Raw genomic sequence first — 19,761 nt, 5'->3', positions numbered from 1 at the left:
GGTTTTCTTTTTCTCTGCTACAGGGAAGGATTTTGCATTGAATCTAAAGAGGATGGAGTGAGCAGACTGACAGAACAACTGAGTGGCTCCAGTGCTGCCTGTTTAGTATGAATAAGAAGGACAAAGTGAAAAGGGAAGGAGCTGATATTCAGGAGTTTAAGGAAGCTGAGTCGCCTCAGGGAAACAGACCAAGGAAGTGAATACAACATAACTTTTTGTGAAATAATTGCTCTCTTAATTTTTTATCCTTAGGAGTAACTCTCTCAAGTCTTTACACTCTTTCTAACAATACATTCCCCTCCCGGAAGCTTGAATTCTCAGACACAATTCTGCTCAAGAAGAGGAAACTTGAATTTATATAATTTCATTATTTTTATGATACAATGATTTAATGCATTTTTTCGAACTTTAACTTTTGTAGTGCGTTCATTCTGTCTAGTTTCTTACTAAAAGTGTAATGCATTTGGAACATTATTAAGAAATAAATATTGTCTGGTGACACACCTGTAGAAGAAGTCTTACCTAATTCATTCAATTTAAGTAAGCATGCCCCATCATGTATTACTCTGGTTTGATACTGCTCTTTTCTACACACAGGACAACTTTTTACCTGTAAATTTTTCAAAAGTTTTCAAGCATGACTGAAAAAAATTATAATTATAATTACTCACAATATATTTCATCTCGTTGGTACAGATGAAACAGGCTAGATTACAGAATGTAAAAACAGTTTATTAATCAAACCATGAACTCTTTACAACATGCATATTTTTAAAATTAAAGTGTTATGGGAATTTTGTAAGTCTCCACATATTCATGTGAAATTTCATGGATTAAATTATTCCAGGTTAGTGTACACCTGTATAGCTCAGTTACAAACTATGTTTTCCCATATGCTTTTAAAAAGGGTTATAAAAGAGAAAAAATTACTTCATCATAAAATGGCTTTAAATTATATTTCTTACCATAGAAATCTGGAATCAGAGTTACTTTTCAAGATGATTACATTTAATTAATTAAGATATTCACTTAGGTTTAATTAAAAGACTCATGTATTATGTGCTTGAATAGTTATATAAAAATGTACTCCCTTAATGGACTACATGGGAACATGAATGCAGCACCTGTTTTTTCAAAGAAAAAAAAACAACCCCAGAACCAAACCTGACTTTAAAGCACTCTAACAGCTGAAAAGGAAAAACAAATGCTGACAAGAAAAATTCTGAAAGGTCATCAGTTTCCTTCTGTGATTACTGCAATCTTTTGAGTGAAAATAAAACTAGTTTGTGAAATTGTGAATTTTGTGTTACCAGCACATAGGGTGGTAGAAAGCAAGAAATGGCAACTGCTACTGCCTGGAGGAAAAAAATTATAAAACAAACATTTGAAATAAAATCTGATAAATTTTTCTCCTCTTTCCCACTAGAGACATTACATTTCAAGGGCCAATACACATCAAATGTAGCATTTCTCACATGCAATAAAACAAAAGGGAAAGTAAATTGACAGGCTGCAAGAAAACTTCACCTTTATCTGACCTAAATTCCCACTATGTGCTGATGATCTCTGTCCTGACAAAAGATATAGATTTGGACAAAAAAAGCAGTTGGCTCTCAGAGGAAGGAGAAACCGGGAAAGGAGTGAAGGCCAGAACAAGCAGTGAGCACTCTTGAGCTGGCAAACACAAGAGGATTAATGGCCAGCAGCCAGCTGGAGGGAAAGCTTTCAGATACAGTGGCTTTTTCCCTTGAAGGAGGAAAGCTGACGAAACACCGAGGACAAAAAGAATTCCAGAGGCATTTGCCTTTTTGTGCCAAATCTTAAGTAACCTTTTTAATGAGCGCTGTCTTTTGCTCTCTCTTGTGAAGTTTCAGACTTTTAGGGTAGCCAGAAATTGGCAGATCTTTCCAGACCTCTCCCACCTGTCTGTGGACAGTTGTTCACCTCTAGCTAATGTTGATGTAAAAAGCAAAAGCCCTGTATCTAAGGTTATTCAAAGACTTTGATTCACAACACAGACTTGGCTGTGCAAAGTCTTCTAAAAGAATTTAAAAGGGTAACAGTCAGAAAAACTACCCTAAAATGCACTGTGGAAAGAAATTTGGAAGCAGTTGCAATAATTCTTCTAATTACCATCATCACCTCTCTGAAGCAGCTCTCTGTTCCATTTGTCACTTGTGTCTTTTGCTTAATATTTTCAGGATGTAATAAAGCAGAATGTATTTGTGCCCATGCTACACATCTGCATTGAGCAAGTCATCAAAGTAAAATGCAGGCATTTCATCAGATAACCTGAGGAAGTGACTGTCTGGCATTCGGTGTACATCTACTTTGTTTTCCAAGTAGAAATAACTGTTGTACGAAACTGAAATTGCCAAAACTTTTGAGAAGACAAAACCTTATCTTGTATTGTACAAACAGCAAATGTTTACTTGATGAATGAAGGCCAGAATCATATCTAACAGCAGTTTATTTGAAGCAGAAAATAGCCTATCCTTGCTTTGCTAGAACAGATCAAAAGACTTCTCTACAGTCATAACTGCAGAAGTGCAGAAATACTGCCAGTCTTCCTCTAGCTGTCATGTTCAAAATAGTACCAGAGTTGGCCACTGAGTTGGTCCACTTATTCAAAGCTAAATGGTGTCTAAAAGTAGAATCTTCCCTTTATTTCATCCTCCAAATGACTTTCCGAGGTACCTCAGGAAAATAAATAAGTACAATTGTGAGTCCAATTGCTCAGTTATATTTGTACCCTAGGTTGAATTGCAAATTCTTACTTGACTATTGCACAACGTTGTATGGATTTTCCATGATGTGTGGATCCCTTTTTTACCCATTCTTCAGCTGGAAGTGGAAAGGAATGGTGACTCCTGATTTCTGAGCAACAATACCAACAAAGCACTGAATAAACCCCATTGGCCTTTACAGACAATAGACTTTCTTCATATGAAATTCATTAATAATGCATTTGCTCAGAAACACTTTATACAGATACTTCATATAAATCTATCATCAGACAAGGCACCATCAGGCAGTGTATTTCTTACTATTAAGTAGCTAAAGGAGCTGTAAGAGAACTGGAGAGGGGCTTCTGACAAGGGCATGGAGAGATAGGACAAGGAGGTGATGGCTTCAAACTCTAAGAGGGTAGGTTTGGGTTATATATTGGGAAGAAATTCTTCCCTGGGAGGGTGGTGAGGCACTGGAACAGGCTGTACAGAGAAGCTGTGGCTGTCCCATCCCTGGGAGTGCTCAAGGCCAGGCTGGATGGGGCTCTGAGCAACGTGGGATAGGGGAAGGTGTTCCTCCCATTGCAGGGAGTTGGGACTGGATGATCTTTAAGGTCCCTTCCAGCCTAAGCCATTAATGGATTAGTTATTCAGTAATTATCAGAACCTCTTTTGCATGCAGGATTTATACAGGATTTTTTAATGTACATTTTCATTTGCTGAGTAATTAGAATTTATTTTGTTACTTTTCAGAGCCTTTAAAATGGGATTAACTAAAGAATGTAACAACAACATAATCTCAAATAATCAGTGTAGATAAAGTCTCAGAATTGTGAAGTTTTCCTCAGCACTGCATTTATGCATTCCTAAAAATAAAATTTAATCAAGTAGTATAATAAAGAACCATGGCTGCTGCTGCAAAATTCTCAACTCTAATGAGGCTGTGACATAAGAAAGAGAAATAAAGAGCATGATGAGACAAAGAGATGGTCACAAGAGGCCAGTGATACTGTCACTGTTACAGCTGAACTTGTCCATCTCCAGCAATGAATGTGAGGTGCCTTGCTGCATGTACATGTGAAATCTCTGCTTCCTTCAAGAAGGAAACAATGAAAACATTTAAAATATTCCTGCCTGCCCCCACGAGTGACAGATAAAGTCCAGTGTCAGTACCTCAGCAGTAAGAACCATATGCTAGCAGAATATAGATATTTGTCATCTTTGAAGACCAGAGGAAGCTGCTTGTGTTGATTGATCAGAATCCGTGGAGAAATGTCCAAGGTTTGTGTTACAAGCCAGGAACCTGAGTCCATGGTGAGGCCTTAATGGTATTTGACAAAACAAGAAAGGAAGAGCACATACAATAGTTACAATGCAAGCTGATGACACCTGGAGGAGAGTTCCAGTCTAAGATGGGAAGGAAAGGGTAAACTCTTTTATTCATACCAGAATCTTTGCATAAATCTGACATTACTGTGTAGCACATATTTGTTCTGTGTAAGCTTTCAAAACCCCCATCAGGCAGCTTGTGCATCCAAACCCATTTCTCATGAAGAAAAAAGGAACTCTAGGAGATCATGGGGTTTTGGTGATCCCCTTGCTCAAGTATCTCATTATTCTAGGGCAGGATTTGTTAATTTTTGAGGCAAAAATTCTCATTCTGAGCTCATCCATCTACAGATGTATATCGTTAATCATCTAAATTTTGTACAAACTGCCTTTGATCTTTTAAAAGAACTTTTGAGAGCTACTAAAGGATCTATCAGGAATACTGTCTTCCCTTTAGCTGAACTATCTGCCTAACCTACTTCATTGTGAGGTCATGACATTCTTCGAACATAAATCAATTTGAATCCATGTTTCAGAGCAACAGCTTTAAGGTTTCAGTTGGGTCAGTTTGTGCTTTTGGAACAGTGTGCAGAGTGATTTCCCTACATGAGGTTTGGTTCACCTAGACTCCACCTTGTTACTTTTGTTATCCTGTTTTGATAGCCCAATATATCCAGTGATGGCCTCTGTGATGAGAAAATCTGGGTACAGGGGGAGCGAACAAGAAAGCAAAGGAATGTCAGCATGAAAGGCAGTATCACAACCTAAAAAATGCCTGCTCTTGATTTCTTTCCAAGCACTGTGGTCATGTTTTAAGGAAAAAATGAGATGGCTTTGTGGAAAGCCTTCTGTATACCCCCAGGATAAGAGAAAAATGCTTATTTAAAGGCTTCACAAATGGATTATTTAAACTGCCAAACAAGAAGAGATTGGCAGCAAAGCTGAACTTCTAAATAATACAAACCAGATGGGACACTTGTGAGAGACAGGCTGTACAGGTGTTTAGAAGGACAACTTTTATACAACAGAGTTTCTGAAGGAAAACTGGCAGCAGGGCACACGAGGAGGGATGTGTGGTCAAAGCAAAAGGCTCAGTGGAGATATTCTCAAAGCAACACTTTGAAAGCAATGAAACCCACATTTGTCACAGCTCAAGACATCCAAGAATTTTCATCCTTATGCATCAAGTTTAAAAGCCCAACCCATTTACTGATACACCCATTTACAACCAAGTTATTTATCCTAAAATGAACCTTATCCAAGTGTTTATATGCATTAACCTTTAAACTATCACTGCTGGATTTTAGGAATCAAACCCCTATTGAAAAAAAAGGAAGGACACAGACCTGTGAAACTTGGAAAATGTAATTCAATGCAACATTTTCTTCTTGAGTTTATGGGCAATCAAACAAAGTTGTTTTGCAGTTTTAATGTTTAAACTACGCAATCCTTATTAAGGAAGAGAAAGTTTGACAGATTCAGTTTGAAATAATATGAGAATATTGGTAAAAATACTACAAACTAAAACCCAGGAACAATTAAAATTTCAAAAACTATTTCAGCACAGCCTTTTGAATCCCTTGCACAAACACTTGTGTGGGAAAATTCAGTCAGTGCTGTGATTTAAAAAGAAAATACTTAGTATTTCTAATAATGGCAGAAAACATGCTCACACCTGGGCTGCATTTTTTCACCTCAGCCTTTAGCTTCCATAATCACTCATTATTGATGTTCACTTTAACCCCAATACCTCTTTTCTGTTTTTCCCCCTGCTATCCTCTCTTCAAAATGTAAAAAAGAAAAAACCCTCCCATCTTTAGAACTATAAACCATGTAAATATAGTGCTAATTACCTCATCTTGTTACCTTAGTCCTGTCACTCAATTGTGCTCTGTCTGAAGTTTCCCTCTGTTTCCAAAGGTAGATGTGCTTGGATGGAGCATCCCTGGTTTGGTGGGTTTCCTCTGGAGCTGGGACTACTGTGACAGTTCCTGTGGCAAAGCCAACCTGATCTTCAGGGAGGCCAAAGGGCATTTCCATAAAAAAGAAAAAAAATAAAACAGTTATTAACAATGATGAATGTTTATTATGCTCAAAAACCTGCAAATTTTGGAGCCAGAAGGTTCTTTAATTAGTGCCTAATCAAGGCAACAGAAAGGATGGACACAAGAAGAAGTTCAGGGCAAAAACTACAGTTGAAATCTTTAGAAAAGGGAAACATAGGGCTGAAACTGAGAGGCAAGAAGCACATTTGGTCTCCTGGTCTGTTAAGATGCTTCCTGGCTTTGTTTTTCTAAGCAATATCGTCTGTCACTGCTCCACCACTGTATTATTATAACACTATTTAAAAGTGAGTTTTCTCACCAGGCATCATTCCAAGCCCTCACATCTGTGACTTTTATCTTGCTGCATGTTTGCTTCTAAATTTGAAAAAGGTATTTAGCTACAGGTGTTAATTCCTCCCTGGTTTAGCCCCAGGACCATTGTAAAAACAAACCTTTTTAACTTTGAGCAAAGCTGAGTATATATTAACAAAGAATACATTTCATGCAGCATTATTAAATGTCTTTTTACAGAATAAGGAATAAACCAGACCATTTCAAATAATCTTAAAAAAAATCTTAATGGTAGAACCTTCCCCCAACTAAATACGGTAAGCAGATCACTTTTTTTTTGAGAATAAAATGTAAAGGAAGTTATGACATTCAATAGATATTAAAGTACTTCTTGCTTCTAATGAAGAAAATCTCTTCATGAGGATGCACTAGAGTTTCACCTTTTTACCTTCATTGTCACAAGACTAATATTTTAAATGCATTTCAGATATGAAAAGACACATGTAAGCCACTGATGGCAATTCCATTTTTTACCTTAGGGCTTGAACTGCTGAATTTTGATAAATTTTAAAACAAGACACCATGCTGTTTAGCATTAAATCATCTTCTGTACAGAAAGCTTAGCTTCCACATTTTAGTTTACTTTAAATAAAAACAAAAATTCAGAATGGTTTACCTGTCAGCTGTGGAGCACTGGGGTCAAGAAGATACTCCTTTTCTGCATCTTCCTTGCTTTTGCACTCCTTTTTTATTAGTCCAGTATCTAATATTATTCTGCCTATTTCTTTTATTCATGGGATTTGCAAAAGTTCTTGGTGTTCCTTGTCCTTGGCTTAGAAGAATCTGTTAGTAAAAGATCCTGTAGCTGATGACTGTGTATTATATGATTTTGTAGAGGATCATATAATTCAGAAACTGCTCTTGTCTCTTGTTTGGAGGAGCAGCCCTAAAAAAACAAAAACCCCCCAACCAATCTTGAGTAATTATTGTTTAAAATCATTTAAATCCATACATATTATAGTAAATTAAAAGAAACTCTGCACTTAGCCATTATTTTTGAATTGTTAAATGCTTTTATACACGTACAACTCCAGTATTGAGGCCTAACACGCAATTACCGTAATATGAAGTATAAGATTGATGTTTCTGACACATGCTAGTTTTAACTTATAAAAAGTCAAATGAAATCTTTGATTTATCATTTATATTAAATAAAATAACAGTAATTTTAAAGTTTTAATTGCTGAGCTCATAATTATTATATTCAATAAACTCATTATGAACTATAAAAGTTTGGCATGCCCAAACACATCTTAATTTCATATAATTAAAAACAATCCCAAAGGCTAAATTTACCTTCCAGAACACTGAATATAAACAAGAATGTATTATTTTTATACAGGGAATGAGCTTATCTACCTGTTCCTCCATTTCTCCCCATACTCATGTTTTAGTTTAGGAGATGTAAAATAATACTATGTAAAATCAGGATCTTCCATTGATAATCTTTAGCTGATTTGACAAGAATAGAATTCTTTTACAAGCAGACATGCACAAGGACTTCAGTAATATTTCTCAGGAGAAACAGCCTCATCAATAGCAGATAAGAAACCTACAGTTTCTGTTATTTTCTCCTCAGGATCCAGTGGAAAAGACCTTAACATCTGTTCCAAAAGTTAACTTTGGATCCATAAATCACCAAGTCTGTTCCTCTCCTGTCAACCTCATTTCACCCTCAATGGGCTGCCTGCAATGTACAGGGAATGGATTTTTTAAGAAAATGGCAGGAATCACAAAATTCAGTCTGAACTGAGGAAAAGATGTGGCTGTAGCAATAAACAGAACTGTTCTGCTAGATGAGCTAGCTGTATCCAGGGAGACCTGTGGTACACAGGGCAGGGATGATGTTGGCAGCCCCTTTGGGGCTGAGGCTGCTTGGCTGTGATCCAGCATCCCCACTGGCACAGCAGGAGGACGTCACTTGGTGCCAGAGGGGAGGCTGCAGGGAATGAAGTGACCCCCCTTAGCTGTGACAAAGAGGAGCCACTGGTACAGGGCTGCTCTGACTCACCCTCACAGCAAGGTTTGGGTTGGAAGGGGCCTTAAAGATCACCTTGTTCTGCTCCTCTCCCCTGCACTTTCCACTAGACCAGGTTGCTCCAAGCCCATCCAACCTGCCCTTGAGTCATGGCAGCTCCATGATAAAGTCAACACGAAAAGGAAAAGAAATCTTTATAAAGAGGACAGGTGAAGGGTACCCATATGGACCAAACAAAGATCTCTGCCCCCCTGGTGTCCCATTTTTGTCCAAGGCAAGAAAGAAAATGCCTCAGGGATGTGGTAAGAATGTGTTTCGTACAGCCTCAGCTTCTTCAAGGACTTCCCACGTTTAAAATGTGGCTTCCTGAGCCAGAAGCACTGCCCATGTCTTTGATTAGCACTGATGTGTTTCCTTCAGATCCAGAATTCTGTGAAAGTCCTTCTCGTAGGAGTGTAGGCTTCCTCTGGCTATTTTCCTGGTTATTCCCACTTGGTGGCCCTTTATTTTTCACGAGGAGGACAGGCACAGATGGTGCCTCAAATCCAGGTGTGCAATTTCTTTGATTTTTTGGGTTTAAATACTTGTCAGAGTCCTTCTCAGCTGCTGCTGACTTGAGAGATTTGTTTTCCTGTGGAAGTGACATTTTCTGAGGAAAAGCAGTGAGGCTGTCCTGAGAGTAATCTTTTGAGCAGCATATAAATGGAGTGATTAATCCACTGGATGCACTTCTCTGTAATTACAAGTAATTACCTTGAAGTCAGATCTGCAAATTAGAATACCTCTCTGTACGGTAGGGGAAGATGTAAAAAGCAGCTGAAGTGGCTATCTTTAAAGTGACATTAAATCACTGATTGTTTCCAAAGGCAGGAATAAAAAGATAAAATAACGTTTTTTAAAGAGAACTTGCAAGTTATCCTGACACCAAACATGATGAAGGGGTTTTTTACTGTATAAACTTTTAAAGATTTCAGTAAAAAATTTAATTAGGAAATAAAGTAGAAAACTAGCATTTTTTGCTGTCTAAAATTTAAATGAAAGAGTAAATGCTGAAATATTTTCAAAACCCAACACACTGATGTGTAGAAAAATTGTTAACATGTATCAATATGGATATGAAGATACTGAAAATCATCTCTCTTGTGCCTATTTCAGTTTCAGTTTTATGCCTGAAGATGATTCATCATTCTTGTGTCCCTTCAGTATTGCATTCCATTTTTTTTAGAATCTGCGACTGACTTTCCTAAAGTTGCTAATAAACCTCTTTTCAAATAATGCTTGCCATCTCTTCTATTTCTGTCATACCTCATTAAGGTGATCCTATACACATGTATGCTTAATTAAGGCTTTTCGTTAAAATAAGCCTTTAATCCAGAGGTGCTGGGCCTTAATTGAAACTCAGAGAAGATTAGTGTTGTCTCTTATTTTGGTTTTCACTTTTACTGTACTTCCTACTGCTTCTAAACTAAAATGCCTGTGTTAGCCTTGGCTGATACGTGGCCAGGAAGAAATTAAAATTCATAATGCAGTCTTCTGCAGAGTAACCTGCCTTAGTAATTGCCATTTCTTATTAAGTGCCACCTTTTACCAGGAGCCTTCACTTCAAATGCAAAAGGTTGCTTTAAACACTCCAAGGACATTAGCATAATGAACACGCTGCCTATTTTGAAGGTAACTAATAAGTGACTAATGATACTTGGTTTTATCCCTGTGTATGATTTTTTAAATGTTAATTGTATGTTTAAATAGTGCTGAAATCTCGGATTTGTCTCGAGTGATTGACTTTTACAGGATCCTTTTTAAGAAAACTTAGGAAAAATGAGGATTTTTAGCCACAGGTTAGCTGCTCTCAGCTGAGGTACTGTATGTTGCAGTAAATTTTAAAACATTTTTGGAGGAGTAAGTCAGATTCAACAGCTTCTGGCCTTCTAGAAATTCAATTAAATGCATCAGCCAAAGAGCCAATCTATTTTCTTCTTGTAGAGCTGCAACTGGGCATGGTACTGCTAATTAGTAGAGGCAGGTGGCCTGCTGTCATCAATGGAGAGAGAGTAACTTTTCAGGAAGAGCTATTAAATTGTGTGGGCTGAATAAATCTGATACAGAAACAGCAATGCTGGGGCAAGGGTTTGAAGCAAACTTTTTAGTATAGCAGCTGTAGTGAGCTTCACTGATACCATGTCTCTAAATCATGAAAACTTGCTGCCTGTAATGTGCTTTTCCACATGTAAAATAATCACGTTAAAAAAGTGTGATAAAAACATGAACATTAGTGAAAGGAAAGCAGGACTATTGTGCAGGTTGGCTCAAAGTGAATGGTGGTTTCTAAAAGGATGTGTTATAAAGGTGTGTATTGACCCAATAAGTAAAGGCTGTGTGGAGAGCAGTGGGAATGGCTGGAAGGATACTTCCAGGATATTCCAGGATATCCTTCCTCTACCTGGAAGGACATTAGGTAGGGTTGTCCCAGGGATGCTGGGCTGTGTCACTGCCTCCCAGCCGGGCTCCAGGGTGTAGACATTGAGTAGGATGGGTAAACCTTTGCCTGTGTAAACGTACAGATCTTTTCTCCCACTGGAAATCAGGACATTTATCCTACTGGGAGTGTACAAGCCAGTATTCCTCCTGAGAACCAAGTGCACTGCTGCCATGAACAATGAGAGCCCGGTCTGAATGCATTAGAGAGGAATTCCAGCCTGAAATACTTCTGCTGGCTGAGGAGGGCAGGTCTTGGCAAATCTGCACATGTGAGCCCTGCCTTTGACTCAGCAAGGAACACTGTGCCACAGACCTTTGTAGTTGCCCTGTTAAAGGTTGTGTTAAGAGAACTGAGTCAGACATCCTTAATTATAAAAATACAGCGTCTGCCCTTTCTTCTCAGGAGCTTGAAAATGTTTTACCTCATTTGCTCTTGGTTCACATATATTAAATACGTATTTGTTTGCATTAGGTATTTGCCATTGTTGTGTTATTTGCTTACTGTTTGCATTTTCCATGAATTTCTGCTAAGTGTCAGATATGTGCTTCCAACTCAGTAGGAAAGCTGAGCAATTTTAGTTTGTAAGGGTAGCAGAGATGTTATTAGGTCTCATTTAAAGCCCTTATAAGGCAGTGAAAGGGTTGTCACTTGTTTGTAGTTAAATTAAAAATCTGTTCAGGTAAATATTATTTCCTGCTCAGGGAGAAAAAGCTTAATTTAAGGGTGAATTTGTATATATATATTATTGGATCAAATTAGATTCCAACCAAAAAGTGATTTCACATACAACCATTGATTTTTATTGAGCATACATCTTAGTGAAAATCCTGTTACTCCAATAGTGCACATTTAGTCAGGATTTATAGATCTAATGTGCTTTATATTTGTGAATATGTTAAAATATTTTATAATAATACATTGGCAATTGCTTAGGTAATGTTGCTGTAAAAAAAAAAAATACATCTTGTTTGCAATATTTCTGATGCCATGTGTGGTGTGTGGTATGTGGTAGACATAGCAATGCTTAGTTTGGGATCTGTTTATGAAGTGCTGAGAATGTTCTGATCTGTAATTTCCGGTTCAGATTAATATTTGCTTAATGGAGACATTTTTCCCTTTGTGGGAAATCTGTTTAATTGTGTAAAGGATGAATTTTCTGCAAATGTGTCCCATAGAGTGCAAGCCTCGAATTCATACCATTGTCAGCATTTAATGCACTGATATTGTTTCTTCCTTTCTGTTTGTCTTTGGAGGGGTCCTCATTCCTTGGGGATGAAGTAAAGCTCTGGTTCCATCACTGCAGCCTTCAGAATTAGCACTGAAAACACAGGATTCTTTCCCTGCCTTGATGAAAGTAATTTCTTGTTTGCTGTGTCAAACAAAGCATGCTATTTGTCACATTGTGGTTTGTGTATCTTTTAAGAAGCTTTCAACTTTGATCTGAGCCAAGGTACACTCAGTAGCACAGATGACAGAAGTAACAAACCAGTGATGTGCATTGTCATTCATACAAACTCTTTAAGTCAACAAATACTGAGACTTAGATGTAGAAAACCATACTGCTTTTGAGGGGGCTTGTGCATTCTTGTGAGAAAATGAAGACCTTTGCTTTTCTTGTTTCAGACAAAGGTGTGGAACAATTTATTAGTTAAGGATTCAGTTCAGTGTCTGCAATCAAAAGGTGCCTCATCTAGTCCAGATTCTGGCCCTTGCTGATATTTTCTGGGTAAACAGTTGCATTTAAAAGACATTGTGGAGATGGGCTCAGTAGCACATAAAAGCTGCTTTCTTCAAACTGTCATCACAGAGGTTTTCAGAGCATGCTTTTAATACTTCCAGAGCTGGTGTTTGTGTCTTTTTCTCCCTCTTCCCCCCCTCTGTCTTTATGTTAAATGCTATTTGAAACAGGAGTGTTTTTTTAAATACAACTTTCACCTGCTTTTTACCTGATGTGTCTGAAGGGAAATTAACCTTTTGTGTAACAAGGCTGAGGGCTAGAAAACTGTTTCACAAATGTAGCATTTTAAGAAAATAATAAATAAAAGAAAATTATAAAAAAAACAGCAGTAGTTATGAATGGTTGTGTAGTTCTGGAAGCTGCCACATGTTAAAACTTTCATGTCTGAGGCACTGTTTGATTGCCCGCTTTGGCCTTCTAAGATTGTGCAAGGAATTCTATGCAGTTGTTTAGAACTTAAACCATTTGTTTAAATAATGTATTTCAGAAAGCCATCCAGTTTTCATGTAAAAATTTCATAACTTGGAGAAGGTTGTTTGTTCAAGTGATTAATCATCGTGACTGTTACTCTTTATTATATCTCATTTGAATTTGTCTGGCATCAGCTTCTCACCATTTGCTCTTTTTATGCCTCTCTCATCTAGGCTGAAGAGCTCTTTATTAACTGGTATTATTTTCTCCTTGAAAAGATACATTAACGATGTCATCAAGTCATCCCTCAATTTCTGCTGTTAATCTGAATAGATTGGGTTTGTCAGATCACTCTTGAGACATTTGCCTAGGCCTAGAATATTTTCCTGTCTTTTTTGCACCCTGTGCATTACACAAATTGTCAACTTAAAAAAATTAAGATACTTGAAAAATATCGTATCCTGTTCTTTGTTTCATCAGCTTATACAAAGCAAAAATATATCTTATTCTTGCTTAGTGTTACACCTTTCCTCATAGAACAAAAATATGCAGCAAAAAAAAAATCTTTACAAGAAAGGATATTTTCTTATAATTTTGCTTTTCTCCTCTTGTATTTGCAGATGAAAATGTTCCATGTCTTAAAGGCTACTCAGACCTCTCACCTTTGAAAATACACCCACGAATGATAAACAACTGCATCTGTGGAGCAGCAAGGGGAAGAAGACGCCTCTAAAGAGGGACGTTTCAGTAAAATAATAAAACTTGCAAATACTGATATAAGGAGCTTAAAGGAAACTCTGAGTAGAGCTTAATGTCTGGCATCAGGATAATGTAGGTATAATTTATCACTCGTGAAATATGGTGCTAAGTTAAAAAATCAATGAGGTGCAATAATTCATTTCTTTATACTGTGTAGGAAAGAGATTGGGATGTGGAAGTGGGAGGTTGTTCTATAAATCCCACAGGGTTTTTTAGACAAGAAAAGTGGAGAGTTCATAGGACCAGGAGAAAATACATGGGCTGAATCCTACCTTGAATAGGTTATGAGTGACAGTAAAGAGCACAAAGCAAAGACTCTTTTCTTCTCCGACGGGGTTTTAAGGCAAACATGAGTAAAGCCAGATGACAGCATTGGTGTGTATTGTTAAAAATTAGGGGCTAATTACTATTTCGAAGCCATTTGCTTGTAACACAAGTGTAGTTAACCTCAAATGCTTTAGAGGAAATTTAAAGAATGTTTATAGTGATATAACGTGCTGAAAATACATGGGGAGTCACCAAGGCACAGAGGGAGCACAGTGAGAAGACAAAGAGCTTATGCAGAAACAAAGTGTTTTGGTGGCTTAGAACTTCAGCAGAGCGGATCAGAAGGAACCACTTGCCTTAGTATTTGCTGTTTACAAAGAGCAAGTGTTGCCAAAAGCAGTGATGTATAGACAGGGTTTGCACAACCCATGGAATTAAATGACGGTGAAAGTCAGAACTTGTGGCATTTGTCCAAGGAATCTGAAGAACCTGAAGCATTGCTAACTGAATTCCTATTAAAACTTAGGTAATTAATCAGGAAAATGTGTTACAATAGAGGAAAACTGGAGGTAGCCAGCTTCATACAAAACTGTGTTGGCATAAGTGGTTCTGAGAATGCTTCCAGGAATTACAATGGTGAACTTCTTTGGTGTCAGGAAACTTAATTGATAAAGTCATTAAAGATAAAAGACCCAAATCTACCAAGAGCTTGGATGGAGTATAATTCTAAGGAAAAATAACCCTGATTGTTGCAGCAGTGTATCTTGCTGCTCCAGCCTTGTACCATATTTCAAAGATTAAGAATTTAATGGAGAAGTTTACAAGTACATATGTAGTTTTATCAAAAAGGCCTCTGTTCCACAAAAGACAATAGACAAAGTTTTTCTAGAGAGGCTTGTAGCACAGCTCAGCAAAAAACCCCAAAACTTAGTAGTTAAGGTGAGACAAATAAAGCCAATGAGGGGGAGAACTAGGTTGGTGGTAGAAAGCAAAAGATTTCCTTAGAAAAAATAGATCAATGGTCTATCCAAGGATTATTGTAGATGTGTTTAGATGTGTTTAAACTGCCACAGAGACAGAGCACATGCCACCTCTTTTTCTGACAGGCCTTACTCCCTGAACTGCACTGTGTGTCCCTTCCTGCACCTTCCCAGCTCATGGAGGTGTCACAGACCTTTCTGTGCTGTACCTATTGTGAGTCTGATTTGGAGGAGAGGCTAGAAGTGGTGACTAACGACATCCCAATTTGCTGATGAAACAAAATAAAGCATTTTCTCACCATGTTTCTAGGATAAAAACCCAACCTCAAACACAGGAAGGGTCAAGGGGGAAAATGGAAATGATTAGAGGCATGTGGGGAGCTTCTTTACAAGTAAATTAGCAAGAATGGTCCAGATTTGCAGCTGATGAAAACTGGCACAGTTCCATGGGAGTCAGGGCACTTTGCCAGTTTATACCAGCAGAGAACCTACCCCAATATGTTTTTAATATGAAAACCAGGGCGATTATAGCAGAGACCTAGAGCAAAAGACTGACATAATTATGAAAGCAAGGCTGTGCAAAGGCTAAAGGGTGTGTATTTAGAGATGTGGGGTTTTTTGAGTGCTGGTTAGGATCAGTTTTTACAGTCAATGCAAAGTTGCTTTCTAGTTTTTGCTGTAGGATGCAGATTTCTTCTATCACATCCCAGTCTGCTCCAGTCTAGTCCTTTCTCTTACCTTTTCCCAGATCCGGTTCTGGCATCAGGGAAGGTTTTTAACTATTTTACCTAGGCAAAAGGGGAGCACTGAGTGCAGTAGGCAGTTCAAAAGCTGTCAGGGTGTTTCTGCTCCTTTGCCATCTGACCAAATTAGCGTCAAGGTGGGGAACTTCCCTTCTGCCTCTAACTCTCTGCAACACACAGATGTAGTGGGAGCTAGAAAATCTTTCTGGAAACCACGTTAATACTTCTGTGGGTGGCCCACACCGAGCTCAAGGCAGGCTTGGTGATGTGGATCCACAGATCTCAGGCTGTGTAAAAGCCACAGTTTTTCTGATCTAGGTGCCTGTGTTTTCCTACACAGGTGCAGAAAACATTCTGTGTAGACTACTAGGACAAGAATGGTCAACTTCTGGGGGTAAAATATGGTCGGAGTGGTTCCATTTTCAGAGCTCTGGGAAGATGGAACATATTAGCCAAGACAGAGGTTTTAAATCTGCCAACTCCAACAAGACTCCCTTGAGCACATGTAGAAGGACCTGCTCCAATTTTATCTCTTTTTCTGCAATTACTGCACCAGCAATATCTGAGAAAGGCGTGCCTTGAATGTAGACAAAACAGTTTTTCCGCTCACATAGAAGATTTTCACAGAAATTTTCCAGAGAAGTTTCTTCCCGAGACAGAAACCTGGCATGGAAAACAACTCAAGTTTGGCAAGGCTGTGAGCAACTGAAAATACGTAATAAAGTGGTGTTAAACCACTTAATTATAAACACAGTTACCAGCTAAATAATTTGTGTAGTGAAGATGTGCTTGATGCAGCTAATTGCACTTCCTGATACTACCTGAAATAAAAGGTGAATTAATGAGAGGGAAACACAAAGTTAATGAGAGTTAATGAGGAAAAAATCCATGCAGATAGTTACATCCACATGGGGGAGAGAGAGAGAATCCCTGTTTCTCCTGTAGGGCAAGCCCCAGCAAGGGATAGTAACACCTTCTACAATTCAGGGATAGGTGTTACTGAAGAACAATTTCAGACAACATCACTAATATCCAAAATTATTTTTCCCAAGTTGTACTGACTACAGTTGCCATACAACTTAAGATAAACCCAAGTTTTTCTCCTAACACAGTATTGCACAATAACAGATCTTTAAAGGGACTATTTCTTCTTCTAAACCAGAAGTCACATAATATTTTAGATATTGGTCACTGGGCAATTTCTGCATGTTGATGCCCTAGTGTTTCTCATTTAAAATTAATTTTTCTCCCTATTTTTTATTTTAAATGCCTGTTTAAATGTGTATTTATTTTCTAGTTTAATTTTTTATTAACAGAGAGTAAAATTTCCTAATAACCCTCATATTTCTAATTAGAATTTTTCTCAGAGGTGAAAGAACCAGCATAATATTTGTTGACTAGGAGACACAAATGCTGTTGCTAATGTGATGTAGCTATTGTGCCTGTGTGAGGCTTACGTGCCTGAGAGAAAATAAATATTAATTGCAAGTATATCTGTTAATTTGACAAATGTTATTGAATCTTTTTACATATATCATCTCTCCTAAGAAGAGCTTCGCATATTTTTTTCTAAAATTATATTTTGCATTTGGAAGAATGAGTAAAATCAGACATTCTGTCAAAAATATGCAAACTTTTATGGTAGTCCATACAATTAAAAAAGTAAATTGCCATTCAGGTTTAGCTTGTCAATACTGATGGAAAGGTTGCTGAGTAGTTCTTGTTGAATGAGATTTTCTCTAATGTTTAAGCCACCAATAAAACCTTCAGTTAAGCCCTTCATAGGAAACTTAAGAATTGACTGATGGGAGTCACATGGTTAAATCAGTGCTTGTTATTCATAATTTATTCAATGGTTGATGGAAAAAAATTGTCCAATTATTTGACAAATACTGCTTGGCAAGATGATTTACAGAGAATAATGCAAGTATTTGTTGAAGAATTTAAAGTGACAAAAACTGCTAAAATTACGGCCTTTATTCTCAATGCAGTGATTAGAGCTGATTGAATGATATTCAGACAGTTTGACTAATTTTGAATAGTCCTTACACAGGCAATATTCCCATTGACTTCAGCTGGAATTTTGCCAGAGTAAGGACTGCAGGATTGGACCTTTGAGTGTAATGTCTTGAAAGGGTCCCTTTATAAAGCAGCAGCTTAAATTCTGAACTGCAATGAAAACCCATTTTCACTTTCCTCTGTTACTTTGCCTGTTCTGTGGAATTGCTCTGTATGAATGTTAATCCCATTCCCTCTTTATCAGCAGAGGGTGCTATGGGAGTTTTGTGCTCTCCAGTAGCCTTTTGTTTATGCACAGTTCAATCTAATTTAAGTTGAACTGACCATTTCAATGGGAGTCAAGTGTGTATTTAAATGGTGTGTGGGAGAGCCATAGTTTAATGGCAAATCATTTCCCTAATTGATCCAACTTAAAAAAGGGAGACATTTTAAAGTGGATATTTTCAGATTCCTGGCCTCTACCCCCATACCCTCCTAAATGGGTCACTGAACATGGTCTTACACCTTTGCTTGATAAATGATAGCATTTGTATGTGTTTCTGAAAGGCTCAGTGTTCCAAATTACTAGAAATGTATAATAAACTAATATTTTTGAATATAATCTTCTGTGACTTTTTAAAGTTTCTGATTTTCCTAAATGTTAGTAGGACATCAATGAAAAAAAACCAAAAACCAACAAAAAAACACCCAACCCCAGTGTTTACAAAGAGCTGATATGGAAGTGCCCAAAAGTGGGAAAATGTTTTTGGGTAAGTCAGTATATCACATGCTTTGTTACAAGAGTGTTAAGGTTGTAAAGTCAAGTGTAGAGAAAACAGAAAATACATAGACAATCTCAGTTCTGGTTATTTTTTCAATCATCCTGACAAGGATATTAAATTACATGATTGCATAGCTACTTTTTTTCTATGAGATGTCTGTGCCTTTAACATATACAAAAGAGATCACTGAATAGGAGCCTTATGAAATGTTTCTTTTTTATCTGAATTGCTCGGTGTACGCCACTGAGTTATTTGCTGCACACCATTCTGTCTGGCACTGAGTGCATGATCATCAACTTCCTCAAGTATCTTTCTATATAGTGCTACCATAAGAGGGTAGTTTATTAATCTTTTGGTAAATGACTGTTTAAATGTGTTTTTGCTATTTAATGCATGAGGAAAGAAGAAATGGGGAAATGCAAGGTAAAAGTGATCAATTTTATTAATTTGGGATGCCTTAAACCTCTTACATTTCACAATACTTTACTCTTCTTGTAGGGAAAGCAGGTGTGTGGCCAACTTCTGCAGTTCTGGATTCTGAGCTCTTTCATAACTCAGAGCTGTGATTTCAGGCAATCTGGATTTTCAGAAAGCCAGGTTATGACAGTCAGAGTTCAGCAGTGCAAAGTTTGGGGCAATCTTTCCAGTATCCTGTATTTAGTGGGCAAAACTGACCTGTCTGCAATACTTGAGGATTATATTCTTTAATTTTATGACCACATCTGTAACTTTCCTCATGCACTGCTCATCTTTCAACTCCTGCTGTAGGTGAGAAGGGTCTTAAAGATGACATTCTCATTTCCTGTACATTTCCAGCTGGGCTGGGTTCTCAGTCTCCTGGCCTCTGGGTACACAGAATGAAATGGCTTAATGTAGATGAACACCTAGAGCTCCAAAACCACGGAGGTGCAGGAGCAAAGTTATGGAAGGATTCCAGAGTGCTGAGTTTTTTCCAGCCTTATTTTTCATAATGTCATCTTGTGGAAGGAAGACTTCAAATTTGTTGGGAAGGTGACTGTAAAGCTGCACATGCTGATTGCTTGAGCCACTGGCAAAGACAAAATCCTTGGATGCACTGGACAAGCTGCTGCCATTTGTTGTTCTTCATTATGTGACCCAGTTTCCACTCTGAGCTTTGGAATTGAGCTTCTTTATTCAATTGTGCTTAAACT

At 37.6% G+C, this 19,761-nt stretch overlaps 1 protein-coding gene across 1 annotated transcript in view; it reads right to left on the bottom strand.

Annotated features, from left to right (window-relative positions):
- Positions 1–175: 175 nt before the first annotated feature.
- RNF32 (ring finger protein 32) overlaps positions 176–19,761 on the bottom strand; it is an 86,837-nt gene continuing 67,251 nt past the window's right edge. Inside the window, 8 exon segments of the mRNA XM_066326905.1 lie at positions 176–261; positions 264–278; positions 523–602; positions 604–645; positions 1,096–1,124; positions 2,753–2,877; positions 7,071–7,182; positions 7,185–7,368. Coding sequence (XP_066183002.1) covers positions 176–261; positions 264–278; positions 523–602; positions 604–645; positions 1,096–1,124; positions 2,753–2,877; positions 7,071–7,182; positions 7,185–7,368 — 673 coding nt within the window.

This window comes from Sylvia atricapilla, chromosome 1 (genome assembly GCF_009819655.1).
Source record: "Sylvia atricapilla isolate bSylAtr1 chromosome 1, bSylAtr1.pri, whole genome shotgun sequence".
In the NCBI taxonomy this organism is placed as follows: Eukaryota; Metazoa; Chordata; class Aves; order Passeriformes; family Sylviidae; genus Sylvia; species Sylvia atricapilla.
Note: the sequence above shows the minus strand (reverse complement) of the source record. Positions and strands in the feature narration are given on the sequence as shown.